Genomic DNA, 24,550 nt, shown 5'->3' on the forward strand with positions numbered 1-24,550 from the left:
AGAAGATCATTTGACGTTTTTCCATTTTGTAGACATGAAGCGGTTCAGTATCGAGCAACGCATTCTTATTGTGAAAATATATTGTGTATATATAGTCGACTGTCGTGGGAACCTATGTAGTGGTCGATGTAGAATAAATCTATTGAAAGATACGCCAGCTTCCTTTTCCTTGGATACAAGAACTGAAGCAAAATTTTAATAACAATGGACGTTCATGCAACTTTAGTGATGACATGATGACTCGCAGCAAATAAAGCGTGTATACATTTTTATTATTATTTAAAATACGCAATGATTGTTCTGCTCCTATACACAAGTGTATTTTGCCGTATTTTTTAAGTTCAAGTTTCTGAAGTGTGGTACATAATGCTCTACTCGTTAAGCGTTAGCTGACCTACATTCGAGTAAAAATTTTCGAGCGAAATTTTTTGAGTAATATGAAGAATATTCAAGCACAATTACATATACACCTGTATGTGTGTGTTGGTACATGATAGCACTGCTTGTTTTGAAAGCAGCTTTAAGCAATAAACACACTCACACAAACAAAGTGGTCAGGTTGCGTAAATTTTTATTTATATACAAAAGAAACTTTCGTTTTTGTAAATTATATATTTTTATGCGTTTATGAATGCACATATGCGAGCATAGCATATAACTGCTTAAAATATTTCAACCTTGTCTGTCATCAAAATTTACTTAATTTGCAAAAGTGCTAAAAACGAGTAAATATTATAAACACAAAAACTTACATATATGAAATAATGTGTTTGAGTATCTGTAAACACAATTCTATTTATATATGCATGTATATATATATTAGGGTGTGTGTTATTTCTTAAGTTTATGTTGTGCAGACGCCGCTTGAAGTTTCAGGTTTTGCCCTAAAACCGTATTCAACGTAAACAAGCACTTTATTTTACTTTCTCCATATATTTTACATGCGATTTTTAAATTTTTTCTAATAAACTTTTTATCTCTAAAGCAAATAAATCTACAAACTTGAAATTATATATACATCAAATGTACTCAACATTCATATAGTACACCATGTCGTATGAGCAACACAGTATGTATGGTAATCTTTTTTGTAGAGCGGAAAATTTTGTATTAGAATATCACATTCCAAAAGTTGTAGATTTACTTGTTCAATGCAAAAGAACAAAAATTTCATGTTATATACATGGGAAAAGAAATATGATTTACGCACGGCTTAAACTGATAATATTTGTTTGGAGCAAAAACTTAAACTTCAGGCAGTAAGGCAGTAAGGTACACCCTAATATATACATATATATATATATATATGCACATTGCCAGTTTAATTGCTTAGTGAAATCGAGTAGAGTTCACACATTCAATCAGTAATCACGACCTACAACCGTAAATTTGAACCTACAAACTGTAAATGTGTAGTTGTGTGTGTGTTGACGTGAAAACACTTCGCCACAACCATCAATAATGTATGCAATGTGAAAACATTTGAATTTCACAATTGAAAAATTACATTAAAACTGCCATTTCCGAAAGTGTTTGCGGTTCGCCAACCAAATAAATATATTTATGTGGGTTTGTGTGTGTGTCGCTATTTGATTTTTAGCTAAGCAAACATGTAAATTCAATTGAAATTTGTCAACTGCATTGTTAGCTGTCGCTCAGTGAAGTATTACCATTTACCGTTATATGCATGTGTTGGTGCTATAAATAATTACTACAAGGCCTGTTGATGAACGTGTGATTTATTGCACAATGCAAAAAGCTTTAGACAGTAGCAATAAAGTTGTGCAATAATTCATATAAAAAATTATTGGAAATATTTTCCGAATTATTGTGTAGTGGCAACTGTAATTACTGAACAAAATATTTATTTATGGAGACTATGAATATGGTATTTTAAAAGCGTTTTTCGCAATTTATTTGCTGACATATTGATTACTCTGAGCGTGCTTTTTGTTTGCTGAAAATTACTAAAAAATCTTTCCGTATTTATTTAAAGTTCGGATACTCATATTATTGTTGTACCAGACGAGGTGGTATCGAAAGCGTTAGTTTCGGTATCAATCAAATCAATATGTGTTCCTTATAATATTATATTAGCTGTATTCGATTTGCCATTTCTCTGCTCGCTTCTGCTCTCTTGTCAAAAAAGTTGAATTCGTACAAGAAAGTATGCGGATATCTCATTATAATGGTACAGCCGTTATCTTCAATGCAATGAATGCTTGTTCTGCGTATTTTAGATAAGTTTTATTATTGTGAATGGTCCAAATGACAATTTATTTATTTTTCTAAAATTATAGTAAATTATAGAAAACCAAAATGAGGGGTTACAACAACATTTTTTAACACAAATATAATAATTTATCCATTAAGAATAAATCCGAACACTATTGCGCATGCGTCAGAAGACTTGCTAGCGCAGGGTGGCACCACAATAATAGTAATAATACTTTTGTTTAAGGGATTAAATACGGTTGGATTGTTAACTAAATCTATGCCATTAATTTTTGGTACACAAAAGTTGGTACACAAAAGTTTTAAAAATTGCGACTTGTTATATTATTATGAGCTAATAAAGTAACTCCTTTAAGCCCTGAGTGAGACATTTTTTCATACGTGCTATATAGAAGATAGATATATTATATATTAGCGCGGGAATTCACCAAATATTATATTAAGAGAGCGCGCGGGAAGGCGGAAGCAAAGAAACTGAAACATTATACAGCATGAAGATCACGCCAAGAAGCAACGTGGAACAAAAAAAGAAATTAATGCTAGAAGTACTTGATAATAAGCACATTTGACATTTGCTTGCTACACCGTTACCACCGCCTCCACAGGTTACAAACAATTTAGCACCAACTAGCGCTACTAACCAATTAAACAGTACCACATGTTATCCATAAACAGCGCATGCTGAGCCAGGTACAAACAGTTCAAATTTCGCAACAACTACTCTGGACACGAATGTCCTGCCTTGAAAAAAGGTTTGGAACACAATGATATAGAAAAATAGACGACCATTGCAATGTTTGGTTCAAAAAACTTAGAGAAATGAAGGAGAAGCCCAAACAAAAATATACGATTCAAGAAGCCTCATACTTTTTGATAAAATAATTAATAGAAATGAAAGAGAAGCATGAAGATAATATTTTTAAATAAAATTAGTTGTAAACTTGATTGACATTTTATTATATGTGAAGCAAATATGATTTATGTGTAAATTCGATCAACCATTCAGCAGGTAGAGCTCTTTGAACTTTCTGCTTTTCTCCAAGTAGTAGATGTAGTTCTCAGTAAAGATGAATACGGCCAATCAGACAGTCTTCGCCTTCTTCGAGACAGGTTCGTTGGATGTCTCTGCTGCTCTTTGTATTATGATTATCTTTTCTGAATTTGTTTTACACACACATTTAAGAATTTTACAGCAATTAGTCCTAACTACGTAGCATCATCCTCAATAATTTTAAAATATTTTTATACTGTCTATGACTTTTTAATAGCTTCCAAGTAAATAGCTAGTGACCTTTTATACTTTCTTCGTTAATTCTCATCCTTAAACTTGATTTATGTTCTCAATTTTATACACTGTATCTAATGAACTCTCGACGTTCTTATTTTTATTTAGTATAAATTACCAGAAAGGGGATAAAATAACTTATGCATTTTTCTTTCTCAACTTACTGAGCATATGGTTCAGTAGGTTCTAGCTCAGTTTACTCCTTTTTTTTTATAATTTTCACATAACATCAAAGCTCAAAGAGACACAAAAAATTGCTCAAAAAATGTAAGTTTTACGCAAGCCTCGAAAGTCAAATAAAAAGTTTTCTGTAAAAACTCGAAAGCAACTCTTTCAAATGCGTGCATTCGAACATTTATTCATTTGAACTTATATTATATAAGTCGCGTGTTAGTTACGGATGCAAAAGTTTGCTGGCGCCTTTCTACCCTTTTTTCCATATACACATACTTATATACTCAAGCGCTTATCACCAAACTTAGTGGATGGGAAAGTTTCTTTTTCCTTTACATTCATTACAGTATTGTAGCAAGCCGGTAATTTTGGTGCTCAAAATTTTTTTTATCCATTACAATTATGCTCATTAAAGGTATTTAAAGAGCTAAAGTGTAATTCACAGCTTTGCTGAAGTTTTCGTTTTTATTTGAATATTATAGTGGGATTATACACTTGCTTACTTGGTTGCATGGAAAATTTATATGTATACCATACATAATATGGTATAAATATATGTGTTTTAAAATTTTTGGTCTTTGTTGGTACTCAAACTAAGCTAGAGTTTTAAAATTAAGTAGAAACCTAAGGTTATTATATAAACCTAATATTATTCCTAATCTCTTTTCTACTGTAGAAACTCACATTGCGCGTTATGAAACGTATTCTCGTTTGCTTTAATCCCTAATCTACCCTCGCCTGTTGTTATTACGGGTAGCAGGTGGCCTTAGACTAAGTGCACCGTGAAGGATAGAGGACTTGTTTGACGATGAAAAAGTTTGGTTTCTGCTGTTGAATATTTCATTCTGAGCCATAATTTTAACTAAGGTAAAATAAATGACTTTTCAAAAAATTATTAAAAATTACAATGCTTGAGACGCTATTTACATTTATTCTAAATAAATTTATACCCTTATTATTAATTAACTTTGAAGCAAATTGCAATTTGAAAATCAATTTTGAAGGTGTGCCTGAGTAAAACATTATTATTATAGGTTGGAGAGATTTAATATAACAATATCAGATTTTCTTATCAGTTTAAAGCATTGTACCTTAAAAAAAAAAAACAAGAAAAACTTATACAGTAAAATGCAAGATAGCTTACTTACTTCTTCCCTCTTGAAATGCAGCAGTCATTTGGCATGATAAAAATGATTGCGTTTTCAAAAAATTAACCACAAACAAGTAAGCATTAGAGACAAAGCATTTCACATTTCTATTGCGGTACAAAAGCGCCGTTTAGTTTTTATTTGTGCCTAGCATCGCTACTACACTACATATGTATGTATCTAATATGTCGGGATCTGGTGAAAACTCACCTGGGCAAGCCTAACTGATTAAAACACACTATACAATTATGCATGTAGTGGTGCACATGCATGTAAACAATGAAAGCGCTCGAACTATGCAAATTCTGGGAAATGTGTCGGGCGGCTGAATAAGGACACAAAAGTATGAGCACTCAAACAATGGCAAATAATTACGTTGATTTGTTGCGATTTAGTGGAAATGTGGGGATGTTTGAAGTAAAATTGTTGAATAGAAAACACTGCGGTTGGAGCTTTCAGAAGATTCGATTGAAATTAAAGCTAAATGTTTTCTATAGACATATGTACTATACAAATACATATAAAATTGCAGTAATAATAATGGTATGCCATTAGATAACAATTGCGATGGTTAAACGTATGGTTGATGGTTAACATATGTTTAATGAGGGTAACCATACTAATTATTTACGTTGGGCATAGTTTAGCATGCAACTATAAACAGGAAAATTATTATTTTGCGGTATAAGAGAGTCAATAGTTCAGAAAATTGTTTCATGGAAATACGAAGTATTGAATGGAGAGCGACTTTGGATGCTTGAGTACTTTCGTAGGACTCGACTCGCCACTAAAATGATCTGTGAAATATTTTACTCCTTCAAAAAAATATAATTCCTAGAAATCAAAGGTTTGAACACATTTTTCGAATGTTTTTGGTTGTTAGAAAATGTAAGGTACAAACTTGGATCTTTACCAGTTCGAACGTTTGTTGTTCTAAATCAAATTAAATATGAGTCGGAAGACTAACTTTGAAGATGATGAAGGTGGAAGCAACGAATGGGTAGACAATTAAGCGCTACAAGATAGTTGCTTAGAGTAGTGTAATCTCTGTTAACCCTCTGTCTATTCTAAAACAACGCAGTGAAGCTTTCGCAGACTTTTCCAAACGTTGATTAATACCTTACTGACTTTATAGAAAATACAATGTTCCTTAAACAAGAAAAAACGTTAACTTCGTTTGCACCGTAGCTTGAATACCCTTCACAAATAACGAAGTTTTCATACAAGGATTACGATGCCGGAAAATGAGCAGCTGCTTGTTGAGAAAAAAACATGCCCAAATTTGATATCGATATCTCATAAACTGAGCGACTAGTTCGCACATATACAGGCAGACATACGGACATGGCTAAACTCAGCTTATGATGCTGTTCATTTAGATATATATATTTTATAGGGTCCCCGACGTTTCCTTTTGGGTGTTACAAACATCGCGGCAATCTTATTATACCCTCTTCAGGTTATAAAAATCCAACAGAGTCATGTTAAAGTAATAATTAATTATTTTTGCCGAATTACTCTCCACTATTAAAATGGCCACAATAATATTTAATAAGCTGCTATAAAAATTCTCATCAAAAGTATAATTTTGAATTCACAGCAAATTTGTTTAATAAACTTTTTAAGCAACCAAATACATATTTTTACAATACGCGAAACAAGCCATACACCGCCTTGGCTATTAGCTACATCTTTAGAAAATTAATTACGCTACTGTTAACACTTCACCCTTAGAGTGTCGGTTTTTGTCTGCGTATAGCCGCTTCCGCTTCGAATAAAACGATTTCACGCTCAATTTGAGTGATTCGCTTCACAATGCGCTTCTCTTCGCGCAACAGCTTCCGGCACATCCTAACCAACATCTTGCGAGGCTGCGAGCAAGTATATATTACAAAAAAAATTTATAAAGTCATACTCACTTTGCTAACCTCGTTCTTCGGCGATCTCTGGCCCATCATGCAAATATGGCGTCTGTTGAAACGGTTCAGTAAATTAAGGAAGTGAAATATGTTTTTTTTATAGTTTTAATTTTAATACCCACCGCAGCACATCGAAAGCTTTGACGCCGCAGGAATTGTTTACAACTTCCATGGATGGTGATTTCATATTGATTTAATTGACTTTGTTTTTATAAAGCGAAATTTTTATTTTTTATATATTACTATTTAATTTTTTTTAATTTACGAATTTTCTCTATTATTCTTTTGAACTTTTTTTCAATTCATGTGTCGATTAATTTATTTTGGTTGTCAAATTTCCATATTCGTGGGCTGAGACCGAGAACACAGTGTAGAAATTCTTACTATTATTTAAAAGCCATGATGTCTTAATACAGCATTTTATCGTGAAACCTTTCCTTGTGACTTGTATTTAGCAATTCATCCATTTTTAGACCGATTTGAAGTTATTCTTCGGGAAAAACTCCTTGATTCTAGGAGAGAGATGTATAAAGAGAGAGAGATCTACTTTTCTTTAGGATGTATTCAAAAATGAAGTCTTAGTATTTTAAGGTCTTACTTTTAGATTGGATCTTTTAAAAAGTAAGACAGCATTCGATTGAGAACTCCTACATATGTCGCTCAATATCGGCAAATTTCCTTTTGGTTTCGCTCATTGCGTTCACACGAGCGACACGAGTACGAAAATTTGAGCCGGTTAATTTCTGCATTCTCCTTCATATTACGCTTTATCTTTGTGGTGCACAAAAATATTTTTGATTACCTAATTTGTATCCTAATTACCCAGAAATAAATAAGTTCTAAATTTGCGAGTAGCGAACAGTTATCAATAAAAATATAAAGCATGCCACCCTTAAATTTCCTTGTCGTCCCTTGTCTATCAAAATCGGTTTGAGCGACAAAAGAGTCCTCGTGTGAGCACAGTCTAAGAAGTTATGTGATTTATTATTTTCAGCGATTTTCATTTCTAATTGAATATTATCTGCTAAGCTTAGTGAAAATACTCTACTGCTTCAAGGTACTTAATTGATATTTCTCTCTCTCTCTCTTTTTTAGAAATCATCATTTAACTACTAATCTCCTATGTCGTTATGAACTAATCCAAATCATGTTCACAGTTACAAGCTCTTGGAATACTTAAGATCAACTGGTACTACACTACTTTATATTCATTCTCAAACATTAATTATAAAAATTATATCTACGTTTTAGAAAACTGGCGCATCTTTGTTCGTTGGTTTTGATTTCTACCACAGTGTAATATTTACACCATGATTTTTTACGAACAAATTTAGCAGTGACGCTCCCATCAGTTTTCGAAATATCTTTGAACATTTGTATGCATACAATTACAATTACAATATTTATTGGATTTTGTGAAAATTTTTTCGGCAGAACAACAACAAATCTTGAGAAATCGTCGCCGTATGTCCGCGCTAACAGCGCTACAGTAAGTTAAACCGTAAAAAAAGCATATGTATATATGTTCGCAAGCATGAATTTTTGGACTTTAAAACCTTGATTTTTTTTTAGACAGAGAATCACAGCAAATAGTGCTCAGTCAGATCGATTTCATATGGTCAAAAAGGTATATACTCCCAAACATTTTATAAAGTTTTACCGTTAACTATTCCAATAACTGATGTTTCTTTTTTCATAGCAAACTCAAACCTTGCGTGAGTTTTTCGAGGATTTACAGGTGGAGGAAAATCGTATAAAACGGGAAATTCTAAAAATCGCACAAAAAATTAAAAAGCTGGAAAAAGTCGCCGTGGAGGATGTGGAGGAATGTCAAACCGCATGGAAGTGAAATTTATAAATGGTTTTATCGAAATTTTTAAACATATTTATTTTACTGGTCTATGTATAGGAACGAAATAAAATTGTAGCTTAAATTGATGCCACTGAGCTGAGCAGTTCAGCATTGTAGCTCGTTGAGTACTTTGGTGGATATAACTTTTATTAATATCGACAAAGTTAAAGAAGCTCTGCATGAAAATCGGCGTGTTGTTATTAGAAAGATAGTAGAATATGTCTAATAGATTGATTAAAGACATTTTGGTTCACAATTTGGGTAAAACGTGTTAATGCTAGACATCAGTTTGCTGATGGCACTGAAAGCCATTCCATTGCGAAAAAAATTGGTTCAGCGTTGGTACGCTTGTATTGGTTTAGAAAGCTCTTTTGAAGGCGATAATAAAGATTTGAAATGAAATACTTGAAAATAGATATTTATTATGATATATCTAAAGATCAGTTCTAATCTAACTATAAGTCATATAGATGTTTCTTTTTGGATAAAATGGCCATTGCAAGTAGCAAGTAGAACTACCTGAGAGTTCCTTAAATAAGTAGTTGAGGCTTAGAGCCCTCTTCAGCTTAGATATAACGCCTTCACGCACTGTAAAACTTTCATAACACACACTATCTCATCAAAGAGCAGGCATTGTAAATATAAAATACAATTTGTTGTCATGTTTTTTTGACTTATGTACAAAAAATGACTTATACATTTTCTCTTTATTTCTTCTTCAAGCAAAAGTTATACATAAGCAAAATCTTTAACTTAAATAACAAAATTTTTGAACTCGAACGATTTTAGCATTGAATTTAAAGCATATTTTGCACTGTTAAACCTGAGTACGTTGAATACCACACGCTAACACATATGTCACGTATTACGAGGAAAGTGCTGACGAACCAGAAGAATATGGCTTTGTTAAAATTTTTTGTGTAAGCCATAATTATATTTATTGACATTCACTTTTATAAATATACTACAAATATTTATTTAAAATTTAGCCGTCCCATTGCCTGCACAGCGGGGAATCAAGGATACATAAAATCGGTGAAATTGAAATTAAATTTGGTTAATGACAGCAAATTATTCTAAATACTTTATTTTATGATATTTTACAGCAAAATTTGAGACTACGCTGCATGTTCAAGAGCTTACAGGAGGAACAAACTCAAATGAAATTAAAATTTCCGTTTAATTACAGGGAGGCGCACATAATAGATGTGCAGTCCCGCAAATTTCCTTTCTATAGCTCTCGATAGAGGCGTATATTTCTACAAAGCAGACCAATATAATAACAAATTGTGTCATATAGTAGATAAATTTTTATGTAAAAAATTTTTTGGATGGTCAGATTTTTAAGTGTTTGTACAGTGGTGATGAGTGGTGTCGTCATGTGGAAATACTTAAAAGCTTGATCAATAAATAATATGTGCATTTTTAAATTTTTTACCGCGTAATTCTTTGTTATTTTAGAATTTTAGTTGAGTTGAAGAGCAAGCTTTCGGAAGCGTAAAGGCGAGTTTAATGAAAAAATGGTTACAAGCATAATCAGAAGGCTTATATCAGATACCAACCTAAAAGCCAGAACGAGTTTTATATTGAAACTAGCGGACCCGACATCAGCGCCATCTTTGTAAGGTAATTGCTACTAGGCGCAACTGAAACTCAAACATAATTTTGAATATCTGACACGACTGAAGCTCAGTCTGCCGGAATTCTAATTTAAAACTTTCTAACATCAATTTATAGACAACAATTTATAAATAAATAAATTCATTGTTGAAACATTATCTAGTTGATCGAATTGTGAATTTAAACCCTTCTCAAACCCCCTTGAATACACACAAAAAATTTCGTCGTCTTCGTTTAGTAGGAGTTCAATTACAAATACACGTACAGAAGATTTATATAAAGATTATATGATGAGATATAAAAGATAAATATGAAGATCATTCCAATCGATATAAGCAGATGTTTAATCAGCTCTGGGCAGATGTTTTCCAGAGCAGTTTACACATACATATATTTATAGACCAAACAATACCGATTTTGCAAAGATGAATAAAAAACAACTTGCGCAGACCAGTCCTTAACTTCAACTCCTTTGCTCAAAACAATATTTTTTGCTAAATCGCAGGTGCTTCTGCGATAGTTATCTTGTTGATATACCCATTTTAAGGACACTTCCCCTTCAGCAAAAGATAGTAATACATCGCGGATTATAAAGAAAATATTTGGAAGATCTTACAAACTTCTTGGCTTCATTTCCCACACATTTTTGAACACCTGTTCTATCTTCATGACTCTTTTCGAACAACACCCGTTGGCTTCTACATTGTCCTTGTACTTGTATGTCCATAAATCAGCATTTCGAACATTTGCTATGTATGATCTTCTGTATAAAACTTTTTTCAACTAATTTGCTCCTAGTAGTAAGAGAAAACACCTACAAATTTAGCTCATATACTTTTGCTGTATATCATTTAAAAGGATCTGTCGTTTTATTAGACCTTCTTTTTTCGGAATGCAATTTTGTTGGGAATAAGGCATTAAAAAGAATAAAAGAATTTTACTAAATTTACACTTACAAAAAGATACCCTAAACTTAAGGTTTTTAGATAATTCTGGGAAATTTAATTATCGAAAAATGTAAAAGATAGGATAAAATTTCAATATAAAGGTCTTTGTAAGTTAATTGCTATACTTCAAAAAATTATTTTTTTGTTTAAATATTCATAGAACACTGCTAGTATTATAGACTAATCGGTATAAATACATGTACATATATTTTCAATTTTGAAGCTTTACATTTATAATTTGGATTAACGTTGGGCATATATTATGGTCGACTAATATCACTAAACCACTTACAACACTTTCATATTCACTTTCATGCTAATTATTTCAATTAATTTAGCACATAAATAATTAAGTTTCACACAGCAAGAAATAACGTTAACTTCGGTTGCACTGAAGCTAATACCCGTCACAAATACAAAATATTCCTTACAAGAACTTTGATAGGTCAGTATGTAGGGCAGCTATATGCTATAGTGACTCGATCTGCACAATTATTCCAGAGATGGCACCGTTGGCTTGCACAATAACCTGTACAAAATTTTGTCAATATATGTATCTCGATTCCGATCTTTCAGTTTGTACGGCAGCTATATGCTATAATGATCCGATTTCAGCGGTTCCGGCAAATGATCAGTTTCTTGAGGAGAAACGGGCATGTGCAAAATTTCAGATCGACATTTCAAAAATTAAGAGTATAACATATACAGACAGATGGACATGGCTAAATCGACTCAGTTCGTCACGCCGATCATTTTATACATATACTTTATAGGGTCTCTGACATTTTGTGGATGTTACGAACATCGTGGCAAGCTTAATATACCCCATTCAGAATATAAGAAAGCCAATATAAAACTTACGATTTGAATAGACGACCACCAAACCAGACAGCTAAACTGACCGAGCTTCCTGGAAGCTCCTCGTATTCTTCCTCCTATTGGAAGCGCATCTGGTAAGATAATACTGATGTCATTTGAATGCCTTACGTCATAACCTGGAGAAATTATATAATTTACAAATTTGTAAACTATTTCAGCATGCTTTTAGGCTCTAGCTAGTTGAAAAATAAATATTTTTACAAACCTTTTGTTCAAGTTGTGCCTGAAAGTATGCTAAGAAAGATACATTAACTCATATATACGTATAAACTAGTTGAATGGTGTATTATTTGACCTCCATTTTCTTCTCCCCTTCTTTTGTCACTTCCAGTAGGAAGTTCCGTTTGATTAGTTTTGATTCAGCAGCGTTGTGGGTTAAACGTGTAGTTTTCGTGTTGCGCTGGTTTGCTGTCATGGAATGTGAAATTAAAATATTAATGTGTTAAATTAAGTGCATTAATCAGCAAGACAGGAAACACGAAAGTGTTACAAGCATTGAAGTGTTGATAATTAATCTTTACCTAATTGATCTGTGCGAAATTCTAATTCGAATTACAGCGATGTATTGCGTTGTTGTTGAAAAGGAGGAGGTCGGTGAGGCAAATCAAAGTGCGTGGCACATGAAGTTTCGGGTTAATGATTGCTGTGAAGTTTGGGTGTCGAGTAAAATATTTTCCGCTGATACTGTTGGAGTAGAAAGATAGGGTGAGTCAAATTATTTATTTTTATTATTATTTTTTCTTTATTGGTAAAGGATTAATTTTTATATATGTAGTTGAAAGTTGGGTTTTTTAATTAAACTGCTTTATACAAATTTACAAAAACTAGTTAAAATTCTAGTTAACTACTGGTGTATTTTATTTCAGATGCCATAAAAAATAAAAATAATAGTTATACAAACGGCCGTTTATAGGTCTCTTTTTGATTTCAAGACTTTAAAATGAAGAATAAAAACCAAATTCAAGAAGTTTCACGTTATACAAATGTTTCATGAGTGTTTATGAAACATCACTGGTTTTTGACGTGATTGTTTTAATTTTTCAAGTTTAAAGCTAAGAGAATGTTATACCAAAAAAAACAAAGACATTTTGGAAACTGGCTAAAAAATATATTTTAAAATAAAAAAAATATTTCTCAGATAACAATTTACCGTGCGCATTTAATCAACTAAGCGTCTCACTTGTGCACCAGCATTAACTCATAATTTAAGACGCACTGTGCGTGACCAAGTAGCGGAAGGAAGAACGAAATCTAGGTTATGAAATTTTTAATGAGCATACAACTGGGACCGAAATATGGAAAAGTTTACTTGTGGAACATCTTCAGCGGTTAAGATGTGACCATATGAACATGTTTTATGCATGCGGCGCATATGCAACAAATACATATGTACATTTTCGTGTGGGATAAAGCTTAGCGGCCCACTAAGCATCAAGTCTAGTGTCAAGTGTCTAGAGTATTTAAAATGAGAAGCTAACTTTTCCGTAACAGTTCAAGTAACGGTTATATGTGTAAACATGTGTAATCACCGTCAAGTTTTGCCGAGAAAGTTGCCAGCAGTAGTGGACATTTACATAAGTGCAGTTATATAATATATGTATATATGCATACGATATTGTATATACAGTTGTATATGCTTCACTTTGAAGTCAAGCAAGTCTGTCGAGTAGCTTGAGAAACTATGAAAAATTCCCTAACATATTACAAGCGAAGTGAAGTGAAAGCAAAACTAAAATAAATTGCGTTTTGCCTGCGAGTAAAGTATTAATATCCTTTAACGTTGAGCAGTTCCTGGAGCAGCATACTACCATATAAGAACATAATACCCAGCTGCTTCATCTCTTCGCACATTTTATTTTCCTAACTACTTTTCTTTGCTGGTAAATGAATTACTCCTATTTCCGGTTTGTAGATGGCTTGCTGTCTTCGCGCTTATAAAGTATTCTTCAAGGCATGACTTACAAACATACATACACACACATGAATATGTATTTTGTTCGGTTGTGAGTGTGTTTTTGCAGTTATTCTTTGGCACAACAAATGCTGACAAATCTCGCTCTGTACTAATGTTATTTACTCCGTATCAATTTTATCTTCGTTCCATCTTAAAAGCCATTCGTTGCCCTATGCATGTGTAATTTCATTAACTGTTTGTGGATTTAGCCGAAATTCGGTACAACAATGCTTTGCTTTGACACGATGGATGTGAGTTTTTCTAGAGTGAAGTGACTGAGTGATATGCAAATGTGCTCGGATTTCTTTGTTTCTGGCACAAAAAATAAAAAAAATGCGAAGAATGTAGGGGATATGATATGTGTGCTAGTAAAAAATGGCGAGATTACCATTTTATTATTATTATTATTTTTTTTTTTTTTTTTTTTTGAATTCGATGATATATATTATATTTTATACAGCAGATGTTTTCCATAAAAGAACTTGAGTTTCTTGGTGAGAAAAGGACGTGTGCCATTTTTAAGTTGAATATATCAAAAACCGAGGGACTAGTTCGCGTTTATACAGACAAACGGGCATAAATAAATCGACTCAGTTCGTCTCGTTCATCATTTATATTGTATATATCGATTTACATTTACAAATAGGTGTAACATACAGTGTCAACAAGTACAACTAAGTAGACATTGAATATCGCTCTTTACTGTCATATGAATATGTCAAGACATGGTTAGAATCGCTACACAAACTATTAGTAGATACACAAGATAAATTAGAAAAGCAGCTTCAAGTTTATTTTTACTATTCGTGACAAGTATAATTACTAAGTATTTTAAATCCAACAGATATTGTATTCTTAATAACTATAACAACAAAAAACTCAATAAACCGATCTAATCCAAACGTAAAGTGTAAAATTATGTTGTGTTTGTGATATCTAAGCACAACCTAAGTGTACTTGTGACATGCCTAATTGTCAGTGACATGCTCTATCACGCCCTCACGTGTCAAGTGTGACTGGCACCCTTTCCCATGCAGCCATACTCCAGAGTTTAAACGAAAAGCCAGGATGTTGTGGCAAATTAATTAGAAGCCTGTCAATAGTAGCGCCACCACAAAGCTTACGCTTCTCCATTAATTTCACAACACTTGCTCTCGTGAGAGTGCCAATGCATGGTGGTGATGGCGAATTTAATTTCTCCGCACTTTTTCAACTAAAATACTTGAATGCCAATGGCGCAACTCGGGAGCAGCGAGATAACTTTGATATCTTCAGCATAGACCCATTGAGTGGCGGATGGATAAAGTGGCAGCTGACTGCCTTTGTTTGTTAGTTGCCTCAACACTTGACTTTACGCCACACTTTTCCACTGACAAAAGCGAAAAAACGGGAAGTGAGATAGAAATTGCAGTTTGCTATTGGCAGCGGATGAACCTATTGATAGGTCAACTAGTGGGAGCACAAGGAGTGACAAACACAAAGCACCAGCGCACTGAGGTTTAGGCAACACTGAAGTAGAAAGGGGGGTATAACGAAAAAGTTTGAACTAAAGTTTCATTTAAAAGACTACCACTAGTTGGCTTTGTAATGGGTATCAAGCTGTTATGAAATTGGAACGTTGGAAATCGTAAGCGACGACTTCCTGAATCTTTTCATACTGGTACAACGAACGAATAAAGAACAATGCTTCGGAAATTTTAAACTTTTTTCGGTATTTTCTGGTATTTTGTTTAAGAAGTTTTCTGAATTCTGGAAGATAAAACAGTGGTCATAAAGGTTCTTTAAAATATTCGGAAGCCACTTTCATATATTCACTTGTACAAATTTTAATGATTTTGATTTGAAAAATATATGAGTTATGATTATAACCATATTAATGACTGAGCAGTTGTTTTGTTGGATCTTAAAAGTAGATTTTGAACATCTTAATGGCCGAATGATGAACCACACCATACTACTTTAATTAATTACTGATTAATTTGACAGCGAAATTAAGTTTTGCCTTCTCAGCAAATTCACACGTTTCTTATTTAATTAAAAGCTATGATAAATGCATGTATTCAGCATTGTCAACGTTAATTAAAGCTTAAAGACATCTGACACTGACGCTGTTGCACGAACTCAGCATTCTCTGCCGACATACATACGTATATGTAAATAATATTATAAATAAGCATAGACATACAACCGCTTACGCAGTAGTCAGCTACTGTTTACCTAGCGTACTCTAATATTAGCGCCCCACCGATCATCTTTCGTTGCACCAAAAACTCCATTTGCTGCTTTAAACACATATAAACTCACAGACAATTATATATAATGTGTTTTGAGTAATTGTAACGGAGAGATAAATATATAATCATTTGAAAATAAAAAAGTTATCAGCTAAGTCACACTTCTAAGCAATATTTAGATGAGAGAGAAATGAACTTTTGCAGCAGAAAGTTCTTTCAAGGAGCATTATGAGTATAAGAGAGTATGCGGAATGATAGATATCATGTTGATTGGGATCACTACATCAGGCTAAAGGACGTTTCCTCTATATATGGTTAAGCGCTTAACCAGAAATTAATCGACAACATGTCGAAAAATGATTATCTCAATATCTGGTTAGTAACAATCCCTCAGTTAAACTCAAGTACACTTTACCAAAAGAAGGAGTCTCGGTTAGTTTCTAAACAGAATATGAAATGCCAACTGTCAGCTGTTAAATCTATGAGAAAAATCAACTGCATATATAATATTTAGACAGGGATTCTTTTGTCGCTCATTATCATTATATATTATGCATATTAGCATTCATATGTGAAATATTACATACAAACAAAAATAGGGTAATAACGGTATATTTCCGAATATAATGTAAATGTTCTTTTGAAACTGAGTGCTGTTGTAACCATGAAAGGAATTTCAAGCTGCGTGCTGTTACGGAGTAGAACACGAAGTGTGCCACCCGAGTATAAGCGGTTAATGCTTAACTCAAAAGGAAATAATTTTATTATCCTTAGCATTTTCGATTATTTTAAATCACTGAATATGCGCAGTTTGGAAAAGATTATAGAAAATCCTCGCAAACATTTAACGGTGAAAAATTTCATATTCTCAAGAAAATATGATAAAACTCATAGAGCTGTCGCGGAAATCAGTAATATTTGAAGAAAAATATACAAAAATTTATATTACAATTAAGACTTGTCTTGGTGTATTTTAAGAAATAAATCGTAGAAATACTCTTAAACACAAAGTTGTAAAAAAAACCATGCACTGAGAAGTGTGTCATTGCATTCAAGGACTATGGACATCGTTTCAAAATAAAGGGCCATAAAAACGTAGAGATACCGTCTATGCAAATTTGACTGGGTTGGTGCATTTGAAACCGCGCAAACCGATTCGGTATCAATTTTTTTCCTTGATTTGGTAGAACCTTTTTTATGGTCCTGTGCAATTCGATCTCTTTATGTCAATTAGTGTGTGTTCGACAGCGACTTTTACCATGCAAAGGAAATTGAAGAACGAGTTTGATAGAAAATTTGTGTTTTCTATACAATCTCAGATACGGAATCATTGAAAATGTTTTGGAACTATTACGAACATAAGCAGTGCAAGGTCGTGAATTCATCGAAAATTGTCCTTTCTTTTTTATTTCTTATATGCTTGGGTTTATTTATATATATATTTTTTTTAATCCCGTATTTGTTAATTTAATTATGTTTAATGCATTATTTGCAACTCTGTACATAACTAAAAACGACTGGAATAAAAATTGTGGAATAATACCTTATCGGCTGTACGTTCGTAAATTTTGGTTTTTTTAAAATAATTTTTTCTCAAAAAAGTCTAACAAATTTACGGCATTAATTTTAGAATTGTTATATTTATACTTTCATTTACGAAAGTCAAAGTTGTATAATTAATTTTGCTCATACTGTTTTAAAGTAAAATTTGTTATTTTTATATAGAATTCTGTGAAACGATGCAAAAGTGAATTTAATTGCAATATTTGCTTATTTGTTGATTCTTTATCTGAACAAAAAGAAATTTCATTACAATGTAGTATTTTCTCTTTCTCTTCTATACATATAGGTGCATACAAAAGTCCAGGCTACATTTAAAAATATGTGTATGGAAATGCTCAGTTGTCAAAAAATGCATATTTTCTTTGCAATAAATTTCACTTGAAATAAATTTAAGAATATTAAAAGCATTTCATGGTCAACTGAACGCATTCAAAACTAATATTTTAGTTTACGTTAGTAATAAAAGCTTGCAATTTTTTGCGAGATATGTTCTGCATATCTACAAAAACTTCTTATATTCACTATGGAATTCTTTTGATTGAAATTGAAGTTGCAAATTTCCAAACAACTTAATTAAATTCCTTGGAATTTGTGTTGAAATTAATTGTGGCATAAGCCACCCTGTATTTGTAATTGAATGATTTTTTTTATTTTTGTTTACATTATTTTATAGTGTAAATGTCAGAAAACCGAAAATCGAGGAAAATATATAAATAATGAAATAAAAGTGATTTTTGGTATAATTTTTCAAAATTCGAAAACATGTTGAAATCTTATAAGGCTGCGTGCTTGAATGCAACGAGCTGTCAAGCGATGCTATAAGTGGTGATACAACAAATGCGTACAACACCCAGAGTGCTTATTTTTATATTTTGGTTTTCGCGTTGTTGCAATCAGAAGATTTTATTTAATAGCTTTTTTTTCATAAAGTTAATACGATTTTTACACCATACTCTTAAATGTTGTTCTTTTACATATGTCAAAACGGTTCCATCAGCTTCTATTTGATTTCATTTAGTATTTTTACTTTGCTTCATCCATATATTGATTTCTCTATTTGCAAGAAAGCACAGCCATGTAAAAAAGTAAACAAAAATGGTAAAAAGAGTAGAATTAAAAAAAAAACTTACCAAACTGTTTTGGATATTCCGCTTCTCATACTCCCTCAGCAGTTCTTGCGAAAGTTTTGTGCCGGGCAATTTGATCGGGTGTCCGTAGTTGGTGGGATAGCGAAAATTGGTAAAACTTGCTTGCGGTCGTTCAAATGGCATGTTCAATTTTTTTTTGTTTGGGAAAAAAATTTATTAAAAATAAAATTTTGACATTTTTGTGGAAACACTGCAGGCAGCTGAAATCTGTTTTTTAAATCAAAGGCTTTTTCATGGAATCTACAAGAATTTTCGGTAGTTTGTATACTAAGTTAAGTTTATTGTTTTAAGTGTGAGTAGAAAGTAATTTAAGCTAGATGCCAACAAACAAAACCACCTTGAATAACCCAAAATTTCGAAACTTTTTGCTATTTTTCATTTTCAAAATTATAAATATATTTCGGAGCAAACGCACAAACATAAATAAATCAAATTCTCTTGAAGCGGAATCAAAATTTTTTGTTGTGCTTCGTGCTAAATATTTGGCTACAACTAACGGTTCATTTCGCTGTGGGCCACATGCAGTCGATCGGCTTGGAAATAATGCGCAATGGAAAGCGCTACAATATTTTTAAGCTGTTGCGGTGAGCGGCTGCTTTCAAAATATAACTATTTCAAATAATAAAACATAAATCACTATTCCATAGCGAACAAATCTGGGGCAACCGGATACATAGATTGGGCAGAAAATCGGTATGATCTGTACAAAACAGCGTTATTACTTTAATAATTGTTGTTTGTTTGGTCTACAGGATCGCAAGGAGCTCGCGGACATCTATTGGAAGTTGGAGAAAAAGAAAATGAAAATCGAGAAGCAAATCCATCTGATTGAATATGAAATACATAAATTTGAAGAGTTGGCGAAATGTAATCGCCGAAAATCTCTAAAAGTAAATTTTAAGTAAAGCGAAGTGTAGGTCCTTCAAGGGCTATCAGTAGCAAAATGTTTAATGTTAGGTTTCTTGTTGTCAATATTTGTGCGTTTTTGTAATGAAACTAATGCGGTTATGTGATTTGAGAATTTTGCAAAACAACTCATTCGATTCGAATAATTTTAGTAAAAAAGCATAGGTCGATTTAAGTTGTTTTGACAAAAATCTCTATATGTATGTGTATGGAAATATAAATTTTAGTCACTTTTGAAAGTGAATCATGTAATCATCGTTTATTTATTGTTTAAATATTAAGTGCGATGTGATTGGATTTGGATTTTATGATATAATTTGTCATATCTCGAAAATTACACATTTTCAATATATTCATGAAAGAATTCTAACCCTTGGAAAAGCTGCAATTTGTTGCAAGGAACTCTACAGTTTGAATTTATATTTTTTCTACAGATTCTTAGAATAAACCTTTATTTTTAAGGAGTGGTCGCATAACAATAAGTCGGCTAACTACAATTTAGTTAGGTTTGGTATAAGAAAATTCGATCTGGATTCAATATTTAATAGGTATTTAATGTCAGGAAAGTGGCAATTAAATTTATTTAATTCTGAAGGAACTGAAATTGTCAGAAAATAAGCCACAAAACCCATAACATAATGAGGCTAAGCGCGTCCGAAAATGTAAAAACTTGATTTTCATCGATCAGTTTGTATAGCAACTATATTCTATAGTAGTACAATGCTGGTGGTTCCGACTAATGAGCACCTGCTTCGGCAGCAGTAGACGTTAGCAAAATTTCAGATCCATATATTGAAAAATACGTTTATTTCGAGTATAAACAGACGGTCAGATGGACACGGCTAAATCGAATCAGCTCCCCACGCTGATCATTTATATTTATATTTCGACGTTTACTTCTGGGTATTACAAATTTCGGGTCAAACTTAATATATCCTGTTTGAGGTAAACAAAGAAAGGATAATCCAGATTTTTTTTGTATATATTATATTATTCAATATTTCTTCAATTATTGAAAAATGTTGTTATATAGAGTATTATTAGTTTACCCTCATTCTCCATATAAAAATAAAGTCAACCATAAATATTTACAATAATATACCTTTTAATTTTATTTTGACACAAACAATTTAAAACAAAATACAAATTAGGATATAACACTACGACATAACATTACGACAAAGATTATGTTGTGTTAACCATTTTCCAAGTTGTGGATTTCACGTTCCAAATTGTAGATAGTCTTCTCTAGTTTAATTTCCTGCCTTTCCAATATTCTGTACCATTTGAGAAGCATTTTACGTTCCTGGAAAATACGAAATGCAAAAGTAAAAATAATATTACCGCTATGTCTATGGTAATTGTTTTCATTAGGATCAGCCAGTTTTTCAGAGGAAGCTACTGATTTTGTTTCAGCGCTCTAAACTTTTGAACTAAGCAAACTTTATGAGAGCATAGTTGTAATTAATAAATCTTCACATAAGAAAGTTTATTACATGATTCGACAGCACGGAGACACACCCTAATGGTCACGTCAGCAGAAGTGAATACTTACTTTCTCAGCAAACTGTCCACGCTTGCAACCCCAAATGTGTTCACTGTAGTAAGAAAACGGTTTATTTTTTAAATTTTTTGCCTTACTAATATTTCGTTTTCAATACTATTTGTCTTGCACTCACCGCAGCAATTCGAGCACTGTAGTATTGTTAAATCGCTTATCTTTAAGCTGCAGCCCAATCGATTTCATACCAGCTAAGCAATAACTATCGCTTTCTTATTCAAAGACAACTTAAAGTAATCTAGCGAGTAATGTCACTGAGACGTGATTTAGAATTTGCATACAATTTGCGCATAAGCTTTGCCTTAATTGCACTTGAAATTTTGTTTTTACTAAAATTTTACTGAAATATTTGTATTTTTATTGTTTCTAGCCAGCGTTGTTGACAAAACTCAATGAATATTCAGCTGAATGAAATAAAAATCATTACTCAATTATGTAATTCTATTATAATTTGTAAGGGGAAGTCAAAGTTTGTAAAATACAAGGTAACACCGTTATGTAGTTTGTCATTTTTGTTCATTGTGAGTTGTGTGGCAAGACCATTTTTATAAACTTTAAGGCTTATGTAATACCTGTGATCATTTGGCATAGCTTTAGTAAAGGTTAACAATATCGACCATGCACCTTAAGATACGGTTAATAATGTCTATAGAAGAGATGGTCACGTCACTTAATTGTATCTTTTTCGATACTTTGGAGACCTGCCTAAACTGTAAAAGTGTCTTCTTAGTTGTGAGGGGGAATTTCAATAAAAAAATAATAAAAGAATGTGTATTTAAAAATTTTCATGTAGTTTTGGACTCATTTAATCCTGTAGCCGACCTACAGTAGGATCTCCGAAAAAAAGTGTCTGGTGGTGAGCAAGAGTTTTCATCTTAAAAATATCAGAAACCAAAAAACTAAAAAACTTATTGTTATCATAGATGAAAACAGGTAATGATGGAAGGATTGATCAAAATTTTGATTTGTGACAAAATTGCGACTTTCCAAAACAGGTCGATTTGTGCAAAAAAGTTTAGACTTTAGAGTGGCTTAAAAAATCGAAATTACTGCTGGAAAAAAACGTAGTTTCTTAATCAATATCTGACAAATATGAATATCTAAGAAGGTCGTGTAAAAATTAAAAGTTAATGAAAAGACCTATAAATTTTGCATTGAAACTTTTTTTCTTTCACGAAATTTTTTGGAAACTTATTTTCTTTTATCCCAAACACACTTTTTTTGAATTCTAAATATTTACCCCCTTAAATAGCTGAAAAACGATTCAAAACTGCCTTTTATTATTTCATCTGACTAATATTTCGTGGTAGCAGCAGTAAAAAAAGCAGGTTTGAATCATTTTGTGAGGTCTCCTTTTGGACTTGGATTTATATAAGTATTATTAATTATGGGTACTACCACATCTGTTTATGATTACTACAAAAGAAATCTACCTGTAACACCATTTTGTGCAAATTAAATTCCATAATTAAATAACAGTATTTTAATGATACATACATTAATGCTCAAAAAGCTGTGTGCGTGCGCCTAATCTGTATTTGTACGATTTGAAGTCACGAAATGCTCATGCAAAACTCAAATGAAGCACACGAGTGCACTCCCATAACTAATTGTGCCAAATATTATTTTAATTAAATGTTGGGCTTATCAAATTATTATAATCGATAATAGAATTTAGAAAATACTAACACATGCAAATGCAATATCATTGAAATTTATATCGCCCGATTGCCGCTCACATACAACCTGTCAATGATTATTAGGGTGAGTCAAAAACCTATCCAATTTACGGATAAACAATAACCTACATACATACAGATAAGAATTTTTGCTTAATTTTAAAGAGCGTCTAAGAATATTCATAATTTATCGGCTTATTTTGATTTTTTTTTCACTTTTCAAAGCTTTTAAAGATAAAAATATAAAAATTTTTGAATTGAAATAACTCACCTTGCGAAAAAGTTTGAAAGAAATTTTTTGATCTATAAGAATCCGCGATGTACAAAATTTATGTGGGGAATTTTTAATTCTGCCTTGCAAGCATTTTCTTTTCTCTGCACTTATTTAAAACGTAAATTTGATAGGTTAATATTTTGGCTCACCCTAATGATTAATATATAAATATACACATAGTTATGTTGTACATGTATACCTATGTATTGTATGATTTGTGTTCAGCATGTGTATTATGAGATAGTAGGGCATTCTCGATTATAGTAAGCTTGTGCTTATATTTAAGTTGGCTGTAGTAAACATTTTAGAAATGCTAACAACTAATTTCAGATACACTATGCAGCGTGAAAGTGAATTTACATGTGTGGGGGTACAAATATATTATATGCACATATATTGCCCTTAAGTGAAGCATTTAAATAGTAAAAGATAGATTTTATGGACAAAAGATGAACTGTTCCCAGAAAGACCAGATTTAAACCATCTTCAAAGTAATTTATTACAAAAAAGTGTGTTAAGAATAAGTTATATGTTTTAAACTGCATATGAATAAAGTGTGGATAGAGAACAAACTCAGTGCGACTATTTCCCAAAAATTTTTTGAGATTAAAAAATGGATTTATGGTAATTATACTCATAATCTTTTCAGATTCCGGTATTTGTATCAAAAATTTCTCAAATACCTTGCAGTTGATAAGGATACGGATATTGAAGCCTTGAATTTATTAATCAACATATTTGTATTGTATTAATACAAATTTTGAAATAGTTGGCAACATTCCTAAAGAATGTTTTTAAATTTTAAACCGTAAATTTCATTAAACCAATTCAGTAGGAATGTTTTTTCATCTAATAAAATTAAAACTTAAAAGTTTCAAATAGGTGGCAACCCAATTTTTAATATATTTAAATGTATTGTTAATTATTTTTAACCAAATTACTTCCTTGAGAGTTTTTCTTCATCTAATACAATTTAAAATTTCAAACAGGTGGCAACCCGTTTTTAACGCCTTGTTAAACAACTTTAAAATAGTTTTTTATTTTATAAATTTTTTTTGATTTTAAGATTTCAAACAGATGGCAACCACTCGGTAATTATGCATCCTAAAATCTGCACTATGAAGAAATAAACTGGTTTCTGATACTGTTGACTAGTTGTGCGCGGTGTAATT

At 32.0% G+C, this 24,550-nt stretch overlaps 1 protein-coding gene and 4 long non-coding RNA genes across 5 annotated transcripts in view; 3 read left to right on the top strand and 2 right to left on the bottom strand.

Moving 5' to 3' along the window:
• Positions 1-8,708, top strand: part of LOC106614757 (uncharacterized) — a 90,121-nt gene extending 81,413 nt beyond the window's left edge. Inside the window, exons 2-4 of the mRNA XM_070108863.1 lie at positions 8,186-8,250; positions 8,334-8,388; positions 8,461-8,708. Of these exons, the coding sequence (XP_069964964.1) occupies positions 8,186-8,250; positions 8,334-8,388; positions 8,461-8,610 (270 nt within the window). The 3' untranslated portion in view covers positions 8,611-8,708. The remainder of the gene's footprint in view (positions 1-8,185; positions 8,251-8,333; positions 8,389-8,460) is intronic.
• Positions 8,709-9,297: 589 nt separating this feature from the next.
• Positions 9,298-10,043, top strand: LOC138855653 (uncharacterized). Its single transcript, XR_011396138.1, has 3 exons — positions 9,298-9,533; positions 9,603-9,648; positions 9,720-10,043. It is a non-coding gene; the product is annotated as an uncharacterized lncRNA (long non-coding RNA).
• An 8,393-nt stretch (positions 10,044-18,436) lies between these two features.
• On the bottom strand, positions 18,437-19,030 carry LOC138857164 (uncharacterized). The gene is made up of 2 exons (XR_011396180.1): positions 18,941-19,030; positions 18,437-18,863 (listed from the first exon to the last, which is right to left on the bottom strand). It is a non-coding gene; the product is annotated as an uncharacterized lncRNA (long non-coding RNA).
• Positions 18,990-20,116, top strand: LOC138857163 (uncharacterized). The gene is made up of 4 exons (XR_011396179.1): positions 18,990-19,081; positions 19,159-19,542; positions 19,606-19,651; positions 19,711-20,116. It is a non-coding gene; the product is annotated as an uncharacterized lncRNA (long non-coding RNA).
• Positions 20,117-20,949: 833 nt separating this feature from the next.
• LOC138856991 (uncharacterized) lies at positions 20,950-21,847 on the bottom strand. Its single transcript, XR_011395971.1, has 3 exons — positions 21,544-21,847; positions 21,420-21,462; positions 20,950-21,170 (listed from the first exon to the last, which is right to left on the bottom strand). It is a non-coding gene; the product is annotated as an uncharacterized lncRNA (long non-coding RNA).
• Between the last annotated feature and the right edge of the window lie 2,703 nt (positions 21,848-24,550).

Source organism: Bactrocera oleae, chromosome 4, assembly GCF_042242935.1.
Source record: "Bactrocera oleae isolate idBacOlea1 chromosome 4, idBacOlea1, whole genome shotgun sequence".
In the NCBI taxonomy this organism is placed as follows: Eukaryota; Metazoa; Arthropoda; class Insecta; order Diptera; family Tephritidae; genus Bactrocera; species Bactrocera oleae.